The following is an 18,358-nucleotide window of genomic DNA, read 5'->3' on the forward strand; positions in this document are numbered from 1 at the left end:
TTTCAGGAGAGAGTTTATGTAAAGAGCTGGCAGCTCCTCCTTCAAACACACACAAGGACACCCCCCCACCTCAGGGCACTAAGAGAAGGTTGTATAGGTTTTGTATGCTCGTATGCAAATGAGCTAGCATTCAAAGTGAAATGTTGGGGAAAACCTTTTCAGGCCACACAAAAATGTGATCTTAAATATAAATTAAATAAACCAGTATGTGGCTGCAGCACAGGTCTATACATTTAAAACTGATGTAGTCATCCTCCCAGAATATTTGAAAATGGCAAGACTCAAAGTTTGTGAAACCTGCTCTCCACATACTAGTATTAACTTCTGTTACTAGTAACAAAACAAAAGTGAAAGGAGAGTCAATGCACCTTCAAAGTTGTCCTTTAAAGACTGTCAGTCCAGTCAACACTGTGACATGACAGGTTGCCTTTCAAGAGCCTAGTCGCCATAGATGAAGTCAAACAATTTCAAACAAACGCAAATTCATATATTATTCAACACTGATAAAAACAAAAAGGTTTGCCCTCGAGCTTGAATTAAAACAGACATTAAAAGGTCAGTACCCCAATCCATTTTCTTTTGGCTGTCCATGTAAACTAGTTATAAGTATATAATCAGTAATACGCTTTGTCTGAAGTGTGATATCAGCACAAATATGGCTGTAACTTTGACAACTAATGTCTCTAAAGGAATAATAAAAAATTCAGTGCCTGTTTTTAACTAGCAGACCATGACTTGGCGGGCTGGTATTAATTTAACAGTAGGTCATCTCTTGTTTCCTCATAGATTTATAACTGGGCCTCTTTAAAACAGACCAGTCATGCTTGACGGTCTGCCTGATGTAAAATGCACAGTTCACACAGATGCACATCCAGGGCTGCCTGCCCCCTAATGGACTGCTATCTCACTACAACCACAAGCCCGAACACAGTCAAACAAAAGGCTATGACTTACTTTTAACATTGTAAAGGGGTATTTAAAAGCTAAAAAAAGTAAATTTCCTAATTTGGTGCCTTTGGGTCATTTTTTTGTTATACCAGTACATTTTTTTAATTAAATAATTTAAAATAACATGAATATGACAAATAGTTTGTTCATGACACGTTTATATCTGAAAATCTGATCAAATCAGAAAATCTGGTAAACTAGTAAATCAACCACATGATTTCTATACTTTTGTTTCCCTGTATAAATATCTTCAAAGCAAAACTGCAGTCCCAATTTCTCAGACGGGTTACATATTCTTGTTAACAAAATTAATTCATGGACAGTTTTGCATAATTGGATAAATTCTTAATTTAGCACAAAATCATGAACTTTGTGAAAGTACTGTATGCGCATCATGTTGTCATAAATTGCTGGCTGCGCCACAGGTGAGAGCAAAGGTTCACGAGAACTGTGACATGAAGTGGCCCTTCCTGCTCGCTAGTCACTGTAATGACTAATGCAATGCGATGTACAAGCGAATAAGAACTGGTTATACACATTCCATGTACTAATAAATAAGCATAAATCTGCCATTTATTAGAAGAATAGTTCATGAGAAATGCGTTATTACAAATTGCTACATGTTGTTGAATCTATTTAAGCAACAGGCCTATGTTTTCTCATTACCCACCTCCTGACGAGTTTAAGACCTGTGCTCTTACTGTCAGGATGTCAGACTGCATTGAACAGAGATGTGCCCGAGAGCCAGCCGTCAAACTCAAAGCAACATGCTCCTCAAAACCTTGAGGTTATCCTACCCCACTACTTATTCTTTAAACCCTTAAGTTCAAACACATTTGCACACACTGCTCAGACAGTCTGAAGACTGCATTCACCCCCATCCAACAAGGCCTGACTGGAAGCCGCAGCTCAACAACTGGGGGGTCAGAACCGCATTTGAGCAGACGTCTGCAAAGCCTGTGAAGCTGCATCTTTCTTAACACTGGTCAGGTTTGGAAAAATGCAAAAAGAAAAAGGTTACATGCAGATTAATATAGTTGTGCATAATATTGATGCTTTAGAACCGCACCACTGTGCCAGGACTGTGCCAGAAGGTTGGTGCTCAGGCACCCTGTGCCCACCCCACCTCTGTGACTCACCTGCTGGGCAGAGTGCTCCTCCAGGTACCGAGCCTTGCTCTTCTTGCTGGGGTAGGTGTAAAGGCAGTAGAAGCACTGTTCAAGGGCCGTCTCCAACTCCTCTTTGTAAGGATGGGCGTCCTCAGAGCTGGGGGCTGTTAGCTCCTTCTGTAACACTAGAACCTGCCACACACATACACAGTCTAAAAACCAGCGAACCAGCAGAGGCTCAGGACTTCAGTCACAAACCCGAACAGAAGACCAAAAGTCGGAAGGTCCATAGACGCTCATGTTCTTCACGTCTCGACTGGTGGCTAACCAAACATTAGCCACCAACATTAGGAGGATTAGCTACTTTTGTATTCTGGCAATTCTGTAAAAAAAGCCCCTTACATAGAACTTCAGAAGAGCACCGTCTGAGTTGCAGCACCAAGACCTTCGGCCAAGATACTCATGGGCAGTGTTGAGCAGCATCAGGGAAGATGGCAACATGGGGGTGTCGGGGTCATCTGAAGAGAAACGCAGGGACTGGTGAAGGCTTCATTCTGTCTGAAAGCTGCTCTGCCACCATCTATATAAAATAGGCTGGCAAATTGCTCCAAAAACCCCAACAACTGTTAAGGTACAATAGGTTATAACGAGACAGAAACTAATCATTTCCTTTCTGGCTTGAATCAGGTTCCCATTCAATGAAGCTCTTTCATTCTTCATGTCACCACGTTCCCCAAAGATGAATGCATTCAATTCAAAGAATCACGGGTACATGTTGCCATCCTAATTTAGATTTCGCAGAGTACAATGCCCAGTGTTAAGGGGAGTGAATTCTGTAAGAACAGTAACAAAACGCAGATTCTATGAATGTGCATTGTAAAACTGGAAGAAAAAAAAACAGCGCTTCTCCCATTCAAAAACCAAATGGAGAAAAACCTAAAATAGATATATTTTAACTGAATCTGAAAAATTAAACTAAATGATGGAGGCGAATCCATTTCAATCTAGCAGAAAGGGCCCACCAGTCGTGGGGTGCCAAAACGGGGAAGACCCAGGGCTCCATGCTGACAGGGACTCACCCTCCTCCTCCTCAGCCTGCAGATGCTGTTTGCGCAGGCAGTCAAAGGTGACCTCCTCGTGTTTGATGATGCGGTGCAGTATGATCCAGGGCAGCACCGATGACATGTAGGGTTCCTTGAGGTCTTCAGAGACTGCCATGCTGCAGTCTATCAGCTAGAGCAGGAAAGGAAAAGAACTGAGGGCTTAACTGGCTGAATAATGCTTGCATTGTCTTGTTAAAACGCTGTACTGACCTTACATTAAAACTGAAAAAATGACACCACAAAGCCAATCTCAGATAGTGGAAACAGTTCAGTTGTTAGATCTTTCAAAACTGTTCCAGTAACTGCTACAACCCAAATGGGTTTGGTCACCTCTCACATGTCGGCCACTAAACCTCCACATTTTATATGTTATTCCAAAATTTTTTTAAAGAACTGGAAGAGCAAGATTTCCCTCTACCACTACGACCCTCTCGGGATAACCGCGCTGCACCTGGATGAGGTTGCTGCTGAGCCGGGCCATGCTGGCGGAGCGAGCGGCGGTCTGCAGGATGTCAGGGGCCCGGGACAGGCACAGGTCAATCCCCCCCAGCAGCTGCGTCACTGTGGTGGCCCACTCCTCTTTGGCCGAGGGGATGGAGACATTGCTCAGCTGCTGGAAGGCCTCATTGAGCGCCACCTCGGAGCACTCCAGACACTGCCGGAAATCCTGCTGCTGCAGCAGGGAGTTCTGCACGCAGCGCGAGCAGGAGGGGAAGAGAGGGAAAGAAAAAGGGAAATCACTCCATTGGCATGATGGAGGGATTCCTTCTGCAGTTCAGCACCATACTGGGCATCCATCCATGCATTTTCTAACCACTTTTTCCTATTTAGGGACACAGAGGAGCCAGAGCCTGTCCCAGCAAGCAATAAGCACGAGGCTGGACAGGATGCCAGTCCATCGCAGGGCATACACAGAGGGAAACACCCACACACTCCTACCAGGGCAAATTTTCCCCAAAGCCAATTATGTACCATTTTAGATTGCGGGAGAAAACCAGAGCACCTGGAGGAAACCCAGATGATCATGGGAAGAAGAAACTCCACACAGATAGCGCCACAGGTCTGGAATTGTACCACAGGCCTCAGCTCTGCGAAGCATCAGTGCTGCCCCAAAGTAACAACTGATCCAAAATAACAACAGTCATTTTTCAGATGCTAAACCAACACAGATAAGATACATATATAACAATGCCAAGCACAAGGCCTAGTGACCACACATACTGACCCAGTTTGACATCTGACACAATGAAAATCTAAAAGAATTGCCCCAGGACCCCGAGTAGGAGTACCTGGAGCAGCAGCAGCTGTGCGGGTCGTTCAGGGACGGAGCCGACGAACTCCAGGGATTTGACCCTCCCTGAAACCCCATTGCTGAGGGTGGGCCGCAGTAGCCGAACGACTGCCTCGTAGTCCCCTGCCTCAAACAGCCGCTGGATCTCCTCCAGGGACTGGCAGCGCTCCAGAGACTTCAGCTTCTTGTCAATCTTCCGGGGACGGCACAGAAAGAAATTCGACACATCGGTTCTCTGCCGCACACAGCACGAAAGCGGCCGCTTCGAACTTGTCATCTGCTTTCCCTGCACGGTGCTGAACATTCCCTGGTGTCAGCAGCACTACTCTACCACTCCAGCATGAGCCAGTCTGTTTCCACAGCAACTCGGCCTACATTATGTTTCAGAAGAAGTTCCTGGAGAAAACAGTTTTTTATGGCTTTCAAGCAAATCCCCCCCCAAAAAAAAACAAAGCAAAGATTGACTGTACGAAATAAAAATTCTGTCCATCTTATTGGGCTGCGTATAGACTTTTGCAATAATATTAAAACAGTATATAAGAAACGCTGGATCAGTTTATGATCGATATGCATACATATGCAAGTACAGTACTTCCCCAAATCATAATTAATACTGACCACCTTGTAAATTGAGCCTCTGAAGTGTACAGGCTGTATTAAGTGCTTCCACATTACGCTGGTTCATAGAGAACAGCACTCTTTGATTGCAGATAAGTGACATGCGAGCTATTGCTGTGAGCCTATCCTGCTTTGCAGTAAACACTTCAGCATCTTCCTACCACTTTGAAAGTGAAAACATGTTGTTCTGAGGACCAGGAGACAAGACTGTCATTATTCTGACTGATGAGCTGCAGTCTGGTCACGGCTCTCAGAGAGGATGCAAACAGGCCTTAAATGAGACTTCTATTTAGCATTACAACTCAAAACCTATATAACTGGACACTCTAACATGACGACTGTCTCAGCAGTCTGACAGGATGATTGCTGTCACCACCAGATGCCTGACCTCCTCCACAGAGATGGTGGAATCAACTCTCAGGTTGGGCAGGTGGACTGTGTACTTCTCCCCTTCTTCACTCCCAGACTGTACAGCTGCTTGACTCTGAAGCATCCCAGTGCAAATGTCATAACTCTCCAAAGCCTGCTCCATATCTCCCTGCAATCAGATGCAAACATTTTCAGGTGGACCATGGTCGAGATGTTTCTTGTCATGATTATGGCCCAAGCAAACTCGCTGTCTGTGAAATCTCGTCTCCATTGTGAAATCTGCCCTTTTGTTTCCGAGAGCAGATTTCTCTTGCCTGGACATGGAAATTGTGTGGCCTAGGTTTCTTTAAGAACAGTAGGATGCGCATTAGCGCCAAATGGTCTGAAGAGAAATGCCAACTCTTGCAATTCTGCAGCAATGTTGTTCTCAAATTTGCTACTAATTACCACGCATCACATGAAGAATTTATACTGAGGAACCAGACATCAGTTTCAGTAAGTCTAGGTTTTCTTCCTTGACTTCTTATATGGTCATAAACATTAAACAAACATTAAAACATTAAGTTGGGAGTAGCCTTCATTAGCTGGAAATATGATCTATATACTCTTTTTTGTGTAAATCTGTCAGTGTGTACAGTATAACACTGTATTAGGTAACATTTCATTTCTACAAATATACTATTATTGTGGCAATAATGATGTCCGGTAGCATACATTTTTATGCCAATGTTTTTAAACACAAGAGTGAAACTGGAAAAGAAACTTTTCTATTTGCTCACCTGCAGAGCCAGGAAGCGAGCCTTCAGCCAATACACTCGTACCAGGAACGCAAGCCAGCCATCCTCAAACAGATCCTTCTGTGAGGCGGCAAACGCCAGCTGCAGCAGGTCCCCCTGGAAATACTGGCCTGGAAAATCAGTGCTGGACTGATCTGCCCCAGGACCTGACTGGCACTTCCTCGGAGAGACTGCAACAACAGGCAATGCAAATGGATCTGTGGTGAATTCTAGTGTCTGCTGGACACTACTGAGACAGATCTAATCTGGGTGTGGAAGATCAGGCTCTACAGAAAAACTAAAAAAAGAAATACAGGGCCACTGAGCAGAATCTTCATGACAAAATGGTTACAGCCACAGGTAATAAAAATCCATTGCTCTTTATTGCAAAGCCAAAAACCTACTCCTGTTACCAAGAACCTGCAGACAAGTATCATCACACAAACCACATGCCGGTCGCATTAATCCTACTTGAGGATAAAGAACAGTTTGAGAGCAGGGACGTTTCAGTGCCAACTGAAGTGATCATATTCCTGCTCATGGCTCTCACCCGTGCTGTTGCCCTTGCCCTTGGTCAGCGACCACTGCTCCAGCTGCAGCTCCATGCAGGAGAGGCTCATCACCATCATTTCCTACACAGGGGAGAGGGAAGCACCCAAATACAGAGAGATATTAACACAGACAGCTCTTCCAGGCCCATGTGAGCTTCATCTTGTCATTCATTTCCCAGACTTGAGAAATATATATATATACACTGTATGCTTTCTTGATCTTTGCACATATTTATCTAATGATTGCTATCAAACTAGTCAATGAAAATTGTTCCTGTGCCTTTTTTATCATAAATATACAAGCTTTTTATTTCATGTGTCATAAATATACTGTGTGAAATTCATTAAAGCACATGAAACATGAATAACACCCCCAGTAAGCAAATGATAAATCCTTGTAGGTCACCATTGATATTACCCAAATTTTAAATTAATGCAATATTTATTTTAAACCTGCTCAATATTTATTTTTACCTTGTTTAATTATTTGTGCATTGCGCTGTTATTGTAAGGAAAGCATGATTTTACTTGACAAAATTCTCCTTCAACAGATTTTGTCAGTTAAATCCAAAGTCTGCTAAAGCAAAGTCCATTAAGCCAATGGATTTACTGCATTAGACTTAAAAATGTTAGCAAAATACGTCATGCAAAGTTACTGCCAGATGTCACAAAGAGCCGAGGATTCACAAGTGCTGTCTGAACAGATTAATCTTAAACAGGAAAATCAATGAATTCCCACACCAGGATTTCTCCTTCTGTACAACATGATTAGGGTGAAATGCTCATGACCTGGTTAAGGTTCCTTCCAATCTTCACAAAATATGAACTATCCCTCTGATAGTCTCTGAACTCTCAATCTCACATACTCTTCCTGTCTACAATATTGATCTTATTGTTTACCTGACCATATAACTTTTGGATGCCCCCCCCAGCAAGACATACAATATCATAGACATACAATACAAGGTGTATGATATCCAGGTGGATGCTGCACATTGGTGGTGGTGGAGGGGATCCCTATTACCTGTAAAGCGCTTTGAGTGGAGTGTCCAGAAAAGTGCTATATAAGTGTAAGCAATTATTATTATTATTATTACTACAACATCTGGGGCAAACAAGACAGACAGGAACAAAAAAATCAGAAAGATTGAAAGCTTTATCCAAAAGGAGTGAAATCTTGAATCTAAAAGGTATCCATTTTTGAATCATCGTTTCCCGTCCTCAACACCTGCGACCAGGGTGGTACCTTGATGTGCTGGTGGCTGCAGTCTCGGAGCAGAGGGCTGGGCAGGTCGCCGCTGTGCTTCCTCCAGCTCTGGTAGCTCTCCAGCACCACGGCGGCCAGCGTGGGCGGCCACTCCTCCAGGAACTTCTGCCCGACGGCCTTCAGGTAGCGCATGAGCAGCTCCAGGATCCCGCCGTTGGCCATGTTGCTCAGCAGGAAGGCGTGCACCTCCTGCCTCTCTGGACGAGAGTGACGGCAAACTCAAATCACTTCCCAGGCCCGGGGTGAGGCTGATTTTGTTCTTCCAGAAGCGGCATACACTACACGTTGCCTTTTCTGGTTGGGTCCTGGAATTGGCTTTGCAAATTCTTGATTTAAAAAAACTTTGGAATACAGAACTGCTTCTACACAAAGGTTTATGGGTTGATGCCTCTGAAATAAACGTCTGAGCAAGAGGTAGAAACAGATACACCACTAACACCCTGCCGTGTTCCCGCTGCTCGCCCAGGTATTCAATACAGCCTGAATATTGACATTCAGGCTCCGGCCCCCTGGTGACCCTGAATGAAACGAAAGTAAGAAAGTGGACGGATGGACATCCCTAACAATAGCTTCCCTGCAAATGAATGGATTGTTACCTGATTCCCTAAATGTTGTGGTGTCAAACGACATAGAATGGGAACCAGTGAGCAGCTGACTGTCTTGCTTGACCTCCGATTGGATCTCATAGTTACTCAAGCTCTCTTCATCATCCTCAGGGTCCAGCTTCTTTAATCTGCATCAATCCAGGCAGAAACAAAACCGTCACGTCACTGCGCGAACCCTCCCAGTTCACAGATGCCAGGGCAGGAAACAAATTAAATGTGACTATTTTCTTAAAGCATAATTCTAGAATTAGCATTGCTGTCAAATAATAACAGACCCTGGGTGTCATATTCATAAAGGACTGTCTACCATGCTTCTTTTTGTTCAGAAATGATAAGGAAGCCCCAGATGATAAAAATAATTTAAGAGATGTTAGCCCAGAAGGACTGAGGAGACATTTCGTGACTTCTTTTCGTTGTCCTTTAGTAAGGAAAAAAAAACAGGCAAAAACTTATCACGATGGGATTTTTGTTTTTCCAAAAGAAAGCCCAGGATTTCTAGATTCTCTCATTTTTTTTTCCCCTAAAATCTATTTTCGCCCCTGCATACCTGGAGGGCAGGAACTTGAACAGCAGCTCCTGAAAGTCAATCTTCTCCTCTTTCTTGCACTTTGTGTTTCTGACACGAGCTGAGCGCCGCTTGGCAGTCTCGCCGCTCTCCTCCGTCACGCGCTTCCGCTTGGCTTTCTTCGCCTTGTCAGAGAGGCAGGCGTCTGCCGCTGCGGGAACAGGAGAGCGAGAGCCCTGTCAGCTCGTCACTCCCGACACAGGCCCGTTTCACGTCTCCCGCTCCGACAAAGAACCCGCCGCAGCCGTCTGACACCAGTCAACAGACTCTGCAGCATTTATATTCCCCTCTGTGTACATAACAACACAAAATAAACACCCATCCCCCCCCCACAGCCCGCTGCTCCAGAATCTACCCTACTTTTTGAGAAAGTTTTATGTTTAAGTTTTACTCAATGGAGATAGCTTATCCTACAACACAAAGCAAAAAAGCACAATTGTATAAAGCAGAATTAATTACATGCATTACACATGAAATAAGAAACAGCTACTTTAATTTACCGTCTGTGTTTTATATTTTAGTTCAGAAACTGCATCGCTGGGAGGCGTGGTGGCACAGAGTTTATCATTCTCAGCACTGGGGGGCCTTGGTTCAATTCTGGAACTGGGAAGCTGGCTGTGCGGAGTTTAAATGTTCTCTCCAAGTTCGTATGGGCTTTCTGAGTGCTCTAGGTATCACCCACAGAAGAACTGGGCCTAATGTGAGTGTGTGTGCGGCCGTGTGCAGGTGACCCCTGCGATGGACTAGTGTCCCTTCCAGGGTGTATCCTGCCTTTTGCCCGTTGCTTGCTGGGATGGGCTCTAGCGCCCCTGTGACCCTGAGCTGTAGGAAGCAGTTAGAAAATTGATGTATGGGAACTGCAGCACCTCTTATTGGCAACTACCTCCTGCTCTGAGCGGTGCACCAGATTGCGATATGCTTCCTTGAACCAGAATTTCCGAACCAAAGCCTCAGTACGGTTAGAGGGGATTCTGTGTTGTAGGAAGTGGCTGCCGTTTAAGACAAATAAATCAACTGTAGCCGTTTCTGAAACTGCATACTGGTTTTCTAACCCCCAGAAACATTCCTACCCCCCCCCCCCGTAATGAAGAGGCGTGCCCGCCGTTACCGACCTAGGGAAGTGGTGACCTCCACCACGTTCTGGTTCTGCGCGATCTGGGCCAGGGTCGTGGGCTGCGAGAGCGGGGCGAGCTCCGCAGGGGCGGGGGGGGCCCCGGCGCCGACCGGGACGGTCTGGATCACGCTGACAGGGGCGAAGGCCTGGGAAAAGGCCTGGAGCTCCTTGTACTCGGACAGGTCGATCCGCCTGCCCAGGCTGGGCCGGGGGGGCTCGCAGGTGGTCTGGTGCCTGTACATGGCCAGCAGGCTGTCCCCGAGGCCCCTCCACCTGGGGGGGGGGGCGAGCGAACGTGGGGGGTCAGCGGACAGTCACACCTCTTCCCACGCAGCGCCGCGTGGGAACACAGAACACAGAAACGGAGTTTCAAGGCTGCTGAAGCTTACAACCCCGGGTCTTAAAAATAAAACAACTGCCACTGTAAATTTACCTTCGCTTCAGAGAGGAAATCTTAAAAATCTCTGGGGTGTACCCTTCATATTTCAAAATCAAACCCTCACTCTTAATACTTCAGCTGAACAGACAAGGAAGTAGATGAGGTTACATGCTTCCTCACTCGTTCCATATGAAGAATGCTACGTTATGCAATGCTGTTGTAGTAATGTGCTATACTGGGGCAGTAGCACACACAAGATATGGACATGCTTACCAACCCAAGGCCTGACAGCAGACCTTTTTACCTCGTTCCACCTCACTTATTGCACTCTTCAGCCCTGAACCTACTCAAGAGCCCACGAGAACAGTTAATGTGACCCGTACGTGAAGTTGGAAATGGGCTGTACAAGCTGGAGGTCGGGCTGCGGATTCTGGGCACACAGGGCCTGCCGTCGCCTGCGCAGGTCCAGGCCTTCCTCCACGATGGCCCGAGCCTCGGCCTCGTCCACCTCTGCCTCGTGGATGGACATGTCGCTGTGGCGGAGACACGGACACTCAGTACAGCGCGGGACGCTGCGAGGAGCGGGGCAGCTCGTCCCGCAAACAGGCGGCCAGAAAATACGCCGCACAGCAAAAGCAAGTCTGACATCCGGTTCCAACGCATTTAACTCCGGCAACAGTGAAAAGTCACTGTGCGCTTTCAACAAACACAAAATACACCACTCTTAGACAGCGTTACCATTTTTCTTTCGCAGGCCGAACAAAACACAAATTAGAAAATCTATCTGAGAACGAAACAACAGCCCAGGTTTGATTTGCATTCGTCAAGCTTCATCGTACTTTACTAAAATCTCAATTTCACTCAAGATTGAAGTGTTGAGCAGAGATGCTAAGAGAAGAGAGGCATTGAAACCGCACTTTTGGTAACTCGAAAAAATCATTAGGAGAAAGCAACGTGACTGTGCAGACAGAAAGGACAGCGGAGTCAAGGAAAAAGAACTCGGAGTGCAGAGCTAAATCTCCACTGTCTTCATTCTGTAAGGATAACTTCTGAGACGACTCACACACCATTTCCAGAACATGCGAAAAGAGTCCTTTCTTAGACAGGGCTGCTCCTCAAAGATCCTCTCCTTCAGAACCAGGCCTTTGGTGTAGCAACAGTCTTTTTCCAGGGCCTTGCAGATGAAATACAGGCAGCCTGCCCAGGACAAGAATGCGATGTTAAGAATTCTTGCTTACAACACACTGTAGATCTCTAATCTAAAGTGCTTTACAAATAATTAACCTCGAAAACATTATACCACATTGATTACATCCTATTAACAACATATATTTCTCCATTAACATCTCAGTTAAAAGATTCAGGAATCATACATTTGACAAAATGGCACAGTCCCAGAATGAATTTCAAACAAAAGAGCCATTTAAAATACAAATGTTATAAGACTTAGGAAGCCAACACATGCTTTCAACCACTAAACTGATAGAATAATGTTGAACCAAAGTGAATCACAAAACAAAGCTAATCAACTGAATACTAAAAAAATGAATTATAATAGTTTAGAATTCTTCTTTACAATTATACCTTTAAAACAGCTAAAGCGTTATACATTACAAGCAGGCTCAAGTCCAGAAAATTATTTCTGTTCAATAGCATTCCAAACATAAAACACCTACATAATTTACATAAACAGACACAAGAACTTCAGTAATCACCTCTGAAGATGCGGAGTAACATCATCGCTATCACAGATACACTGATGTATTTTAATGGATCATTACAGCAAATCAAACCTTCCCAGGCAATACACCATATTTGTCACACACATTTGTGTCACCTGTGGATTATTTGACATGTAATGGCTACATGACCAACAGATCATGATGTAAACACAGACGGCACCTACCCAAACTGAACTAATCTGGCCGTTACTGATAATTCACCTCTCGGCACGATTTTGAATTCCCTCTGCATTTATCGACAGGTTTTACACAAATAGAGCACCAATCCTGTTCCTTACCTTTCTGGAAGGTTCGCCTTTATTTGATACGTTTTAAGTAATTTTAGCAATGAATTTCAAGGCACATAAAAACGGTCAGTCATCATTTGTACATATTCAATTCAGCTTTTCGGAGTCTAGAGGGAAAAGCCTGTGGCTAAGAGCTGATAAAAGGCTGCCCTGTGGCTGTGTGATGTATAATTGATCAGAGACAGTTTTCCCCCCTCTTGAACTCCTAGTGGAGTTAACGACTTGGTGACAGCAACCTTGCAGACTGCAAAAACTTATTTCAATCCACAAACGGCTTCATTAAAACTAAGCCAAAAGAAACATTTTACATTGGACCGTACTTATTTTGGAAAAAGGAAAAAAATACCCAGATATGAACTTATCTTCACTGGCCAAGCAAAGGTTTAAAATCCATTTGTTTTTTAACCACTTTATCCAATACAAAGTCACGGAGCAGCTGGAATCTATCCTGGTAAGCGACAGGTGCAAGGCAGGACACACCCCGGATGGGACACCAGTCCATCGTAGGGCTCACGCAGATACAAACACACGCACACACTCACACTAGGGTCAATTTTCACAGAAGCCAGTTAACCTACTCGTATGTCTTTGGACTGTGGGAGGAAACTGGAGCACCTACAGGAAACCCACACAAAAACAGGAAAAACATACAAATTCCACGCAGATCTATTTCCAGGGCCAGAATTGTACCCAGGGCCCCTGCTCTGTGAGGCACCCCAATCAATGCTAACCACTAAACCACTGTGTCGTCCAAAGTTCAAAATGCCAGTTAATTTTTTCAGCATCGCAGGCAAGCACCACATTCTTCTGATCAGCTATACATTGGAATGTAAGAGTACCTTTCTTCCCATTACAAACCCTTTCTCAATACCATGTCTGTTTAATGCACCATCTTGTGTCTTCCATAACTGCAGGCAGTTTTACAACAAAACACTGTTGGCCTATTACTAAAGAAAATCTGAGGCACATGTTATTATTCTATTCTTTAACCACTTTTTAAAGATTTTACAAAGCACTTATATCCACCTCTAACTGGCCCACAGCTCTCCACCTTGCAGGTGGGGGTACTCACAGCTGTAGTCGCTGAGTGTGTAGAGCACAGTGATGAGGTTGTCCAGGCAGGGCCAGTGGTCGGAGTTGCAGCGCAGTCCCTCCTCAAAGGCGTGTCTGGCCAGAGGGATCTTCACCAGCCTCAGCGCCACCTGGCCAATCTTGTACCACATGTTCACATCGGTGGCATCCAGGAGGACGGCCTACAGCGCAACACATACAACTTGTAGCTCCGGCAAAATAGCACAAAGACACAAAATAAAAATATGCTACTCTTTCTCAGAATTATTTCTGTTCCCTTTCCTTCAGAACTAATCACAAATGATAAAATCTATTATTCTATTATTAGACTAAACCCTAACAATCTCAGGTCTGCTTTGGCCACACACTTGCACTGCAGCCTGCAACAATTTAGGGATATTTGTTTGTAGCACTATATTCAACAGAAATTAGTGAGTAATTCCACTAATAAATGAGCATGTACTAAACAAACTGAAAAAAACAATCCCCCTACTCCATTTACAGATGCCATTTAACAATAAGAGCTTCAGGAAGCTTATCTAAAGAACAATGATGTGACCTGTGCAAATTAAAAGGGGTAATTCCACTACAGAAGCTGGAAATTTATTCTCAGCTGTAGTGGCTGTATTAACTGGGAGCAGTGGTTCTGTGGCTAAGGATCTGCGCTTGTGGCTGGAAGGTTGCCGGTTCAAATCCCTCGGCCGGCAGAGGAATCCTACTCCGTTGGGCCCCTGAGTAAGGCCCTTAACCCCAACTGCTCCAGGGGTGCTGTATAAATGGCTGACCCTGCGCTCTGACCCCAAGCTTCTCTCTCCCCGTCTGTATGCCTATGTGTCTCAGGGAGAGCATGCTGGGGTACAAAAAAAAGACCAATTCCTAATGCAGATAAGTGATCTTATCTGATCTACCTCCAGGTAGAAGTCCATGGCTGTCTCCAGGTCATCCCGCAGTGCGGCCAGGCTGGCCAGGTTCTTGTAAGTGGAGTATTTCAGCATCAGCCCTGGGTGCTTGAGCCCTATCTTCTCAACATCTGAAGGCACCGCCTGGAAAATCCAGGGAGAGAGCCCAGGTCATGGAACTTGAAAGCATACTTTTGTGAAAAGCGGGTTTTAGAAAGGTTTCCAACAGTCAACTGCCTCATTTCATTCTTTAGTGTATTTACATTTGGCGTATTTATTAATAGATAGCCCGACAGAAAGATGGACAGATGAAAAAATGAAAATGCATCCATTTGAAAATATTTACCAACTTCCCTAGTGCAAGACAGCAACAGTTTTATTGACGATATGATACAATAATATTTTTATCTGATTTCTCAGAAATTTGTTTTGCCTCCAAGCAGTTATGTTCAACCCACAGAGAAACAAAAATAAAACACAGAAACAGTACACATAAAAAAATATAACACAAAACACATTAACCCAAACAAAAACATTACTCACCACTTCTACAGGAATCCAAGTTTACTTTCCAACAATCACCCAAAGATCCTAGAAATATTTGCTATTTATCCTGTATCCTAAGTAAAATGACCTGATCTGTAAGTCTATGAACACTAGTCACACAACGCAAAAGATGTATTTTGTAAGTCGTATGATGATGGGACAATTCACCATTGTGTACATTACTGTCTCACCTCTTTAAGCAGCGGGGTCTCCAGGAGCTCGTGATAGGCCTTTGCAGACTCCTCAAACCGGTCATGTTTCTGGAGGTCCAGAGCTTTGTGGTACAGAGCAAATGCCTCTGCCTCCTACTCAGAGAAAGAGCGCTCAAACTGTGCAACAGTCTGTACACTGTTCAGACCTTCAGCTTTCCGCCTACCACCAAATACACAAACACCTACCAAACTGCTGCTTCCCCCATTAACACAAGAGCAAACTGGGCACATGCTTGAAGAGCAATGCCCCGAGCCCGTTACAGAAGTGACCCTCTTCTGAAAGCGTAGTGCAGTGTAAAACTCGGCCTTGGCGCAGGACTAGTTTGTTGGCGTGCGCGGCCGAGTCATCTGCTGTCTAGGAAGAGTCACTGGACAGAACGGAGCCCAGGGGCAAACGGGATCAAAGCCCAGCAGGAGCAGAGGAAGATGCGCTTATCACACATGCATATTCCATACTGATTAATATAATAAAATATAATCTCTCCGCGTGTGTTCTCAAAAATGGTTTTCCCAACTCCCACATCAGAAAGACTACAGAAAATAAAATGATCCTGCAGCTAGGATCACACCCTTGTCTCAACACCAGGCTAATTTTCTTCTAAATTCTCTCTGTTCACTGTAGGTTTAATTTCACACCACCGAGTGGCCACTCTGTCTGTCCCCTGCTCCCACCCCTCCTCTCTACCAGCTTTTGTTCTCCTGCTACTGTACATCACCTTTGCTTACTGCCCTGTCTTTCTCACACCTGAAGAAGGCTCCAGGGCCGAAACGTTGCGTTTTCTTTCTTCTCTTTTCAGCATGGAATAAACCTATTACTTGTTCCTTTGCATAATAACATATATTTTTTAAGATATAAAATGCCTGAACCCTATGAACAGTATGGCCCAGGAGAGCAGGTAACGTGGGTATTAAGCCAGAGGGAGCTCACCTGGGCCTCCTTGGTCTGCGTCTTCCTGGTTTTCTGCAGGTCATCGTGTTCGTCCCCAGTTGCCGAGGCCGCATTCAGTGCAGCGATTCGGATCTGGAAGTAAAAGCCAGGGTCAAGCCTTCAGGAGGTCACGATGAGCCTAGACCACACCTATTTCAACTCCAGGGAAAGACCGGGTGAGAGGCCACGGTGTCACGTCGGGAAGCGTTTCCCAACAAGCGCGCCATCAGACATCAACTGGTGCGCTGCCCAATTCCAAACCAGTCCCACCTGGAAATAATTCACCGACAAAACATATCGGCTTTTCCAGGCCAGCAGGCAACTGCTGCGGCCAGGACCATATCACTTTTTAGTGAATGCCGTAAAAACATGTGCCTTAGGCTGGAAAAGGTTCGCAAAAACCAACACAGGAAGGAAGCCAGTTTAATAAAACCCCTACCAGGATGCAATGTGACCAAGAAAAAGCTTAAAAATGAGTGAAACTTTGAATGTATATTCATGCTCAATATAATCCTATATTACTATAATTATATTACAAAGTGCCATTAAACTGAATATGCAATGCAATACTTTGTGGAATTTGAGACCCTAAAGAATGACTCCTTTGTTGATTCATAAAATAACATTTAATTATTCATTCAAAATCACTGCTATGTCTGAAGTGTGGGGTTCACATCAAAACAATTACAATTTGTATTAAACCCCGAAGAACAGCAGGCCAGTCTGTGTAATTATTTAATTGATTAACTTAATAAAAATACAAAAATTAAAAGAAATCAATATGGTTTTCTTCACACGTTGCTCTTCGAGAGAAAATAAAATGTACCATTGTTTTCTTCAGCACCAGATTCTTCTTACTTCATGTTGAGAAGACCTGCAATAAACAGCCTTTTTCAATGAAATGCTTTATGACAGAACTATCGCGATGTTTTTGTTTTATTCTTTGATACAAACTGCAGGCATTTGTTTATCAACACAATCGTAACATACTATACAAGCGTTAAAGTATTTTAAGCTCTCTGATGTTTCTCTGGATCATTCTAAGAAAGGGGGTTCAGGAAGTATATATAATGGACTGTATTTATTAATACTATTAACACGTTATTCACAAAATATTACTTTCAATTACATGCAGCACCATTAATTTGATATATGGCTGCACACCAATATCCCACATGCTAAGGTAAACGTTTGAAATATAACAATTTGCCGAGTAAAACTAAAACCACATTTTGGCAACGATAGATTTCAGTATATTTCATGTATTTATAACATTTAACTCTACCATTTTCAGTTTTTTAGCTGTAATCAGGAATCAATTGGTGCGTTTCCTTCACCCTTTCGCAGCTATACAATAACTCAATCAGCTCCCCAGTGACACAAGCATGTTCTGCAACACTACAAATACTCAAGATTGTATTCGTTTTAAATAAAAGAAACAAACCTAACTGTTGACTTTTATATAAATAGAGGTGCGCAGAACGATGCATGAAATAGCGTTAAACGTATTTTAATTCTTTACCTGCGCTCCTTTCCAAACTGCACTTTGCTTGTCTGTTGTGAAGCATCTGCCAGCAACAGCCTATCCTACTGGTTCAGTCTGGCCGGTGAAATTCAGCCAATCACAAACTCATATGCTGGTAACCAGGCACAGCAGGACTGGGTTCTGTGGAAAGTAACTTCTGTGGACTATTGTCCATATACTCTACATCGGAAAATGTTTGATGAGAGAACGGATTAAACATCTTTTGCTCCAAGTAATTGCTATTTAAACCTGGCCCAAGACAACACAAGATTAACACTATCAATGATAGTATCATGAAGAAGACTCAAATTGAAATATTATCCTTATAATACTGTAATTCGATTTCTACTGTCAACGGTATTTTTAAGGGTAAAAGTGTCTTATTTTACTCCAATTGGAAGACAATATTATTCTGCATGCAGCTATGAAGGGGATAGTATGAATTATAAAGCA

At 44.0% G+C, this 18,358-nt stretch overlaps 1 protein-coding gene across 6 annotated transcripts in view; it reads right to left on the reverse strand.

The window, feature by feature from the left end:
- cabin1 (calcineurin binding protein 1) overlaps positions 1-17,977 on the reverse strand; it is a 111,544-nt gene extending 93,567 nt beyond the window's left edge. For all 6 annotated transcript variants that reach the window (XM_015366283.2, XM_015366282.2, XM_069182354.1 and 3 more), the window contains exons 1-20: positions 17,903-17,977; positions 17,207-17,254; positions 16,381-16,473; positions 15,432-15,545; positions 14,704-14,838; positions 13,797-13,977; positions 11,763-11,892; positions 11,079-11,228; positions 10,315-10,589; positions 9,185-9,353; positions 8,629-8,765; positions 8,012-8,229; positions 6,765-6,846; positions 6,218-6,405; positions 5,458-5,607; positions 4,450-4,644; positions 3,612-3,848; positions 3,137-3,290; positions 2,460-2,575; positions 2,088-2,249 (exon numbers count right to left, since the gene is read on the reverse strand). In XM_015366283.2, the coding sequence (XP_015221769.2) occupies positions 2,088-2,249; positions 2,460-2,575; positions 3,137-3,290; positions 3,612-3,848; positions 4,450-4,644; positions 5,458-5,607; positions 6,218-6,405; positions 6,765-6,846; positions 8,012-8,229; positions 8,629-8,765; positions 9,185-9,353; positions 10,315-10,589; positions 11,079-11,228; positions 11,763-11,892; positions 13,797-13,977; positions 14,704-14,838; positions 15,432-15,545; positions 16,381-16,473; positions 17,207-17,209 (2,889 nt within the window). In that variant the 5' untranslated portion in view covers positions 17,210-17,254; positions 17,903-17,977. The remainder of the gene's footprint in view (positions 1-2,087; positions 2,250-2,459; positions 2,576-3,136; positions 3,291-3,611; positions 3,849-4,449; positions 4,645-5,457; positions 5,608-6,217; positions 6,406-6,764; positions 6,847-8,011; positions 8,230-8,628; positions 8,766-9,184; positions 9,354-10,314; positions 10,590-11,078; positions 11,229-11,762; positions 11,893-13,796; positions 13,978-14,703; positions 14,839-15,431; positions 15,546-16,380; positions 16,474-17,206; positions 17,255-17,902) is intronic.
- Between the last annotated feature and the right edge of the window lie 381 nt (positions 17,978-18,358).

The sequence above is a fragment of the Lepisosteus oculatus genome, chromosome 22 (assembly GCF_040954835.1).
Source record: "Lepisosteus oculatus isolate fLepOcu1 chromosome 22, fLepOcu1.hap2, whole genome shotgun sequence".
In the NCBI taxonomy this organism is placed as follows: Eukaryota; Metazoa; Chordata; class Actinopteri; order Semionotiformes; family Lepisosteidae; genus Lepisosteus; species Lepisosteus oculatus.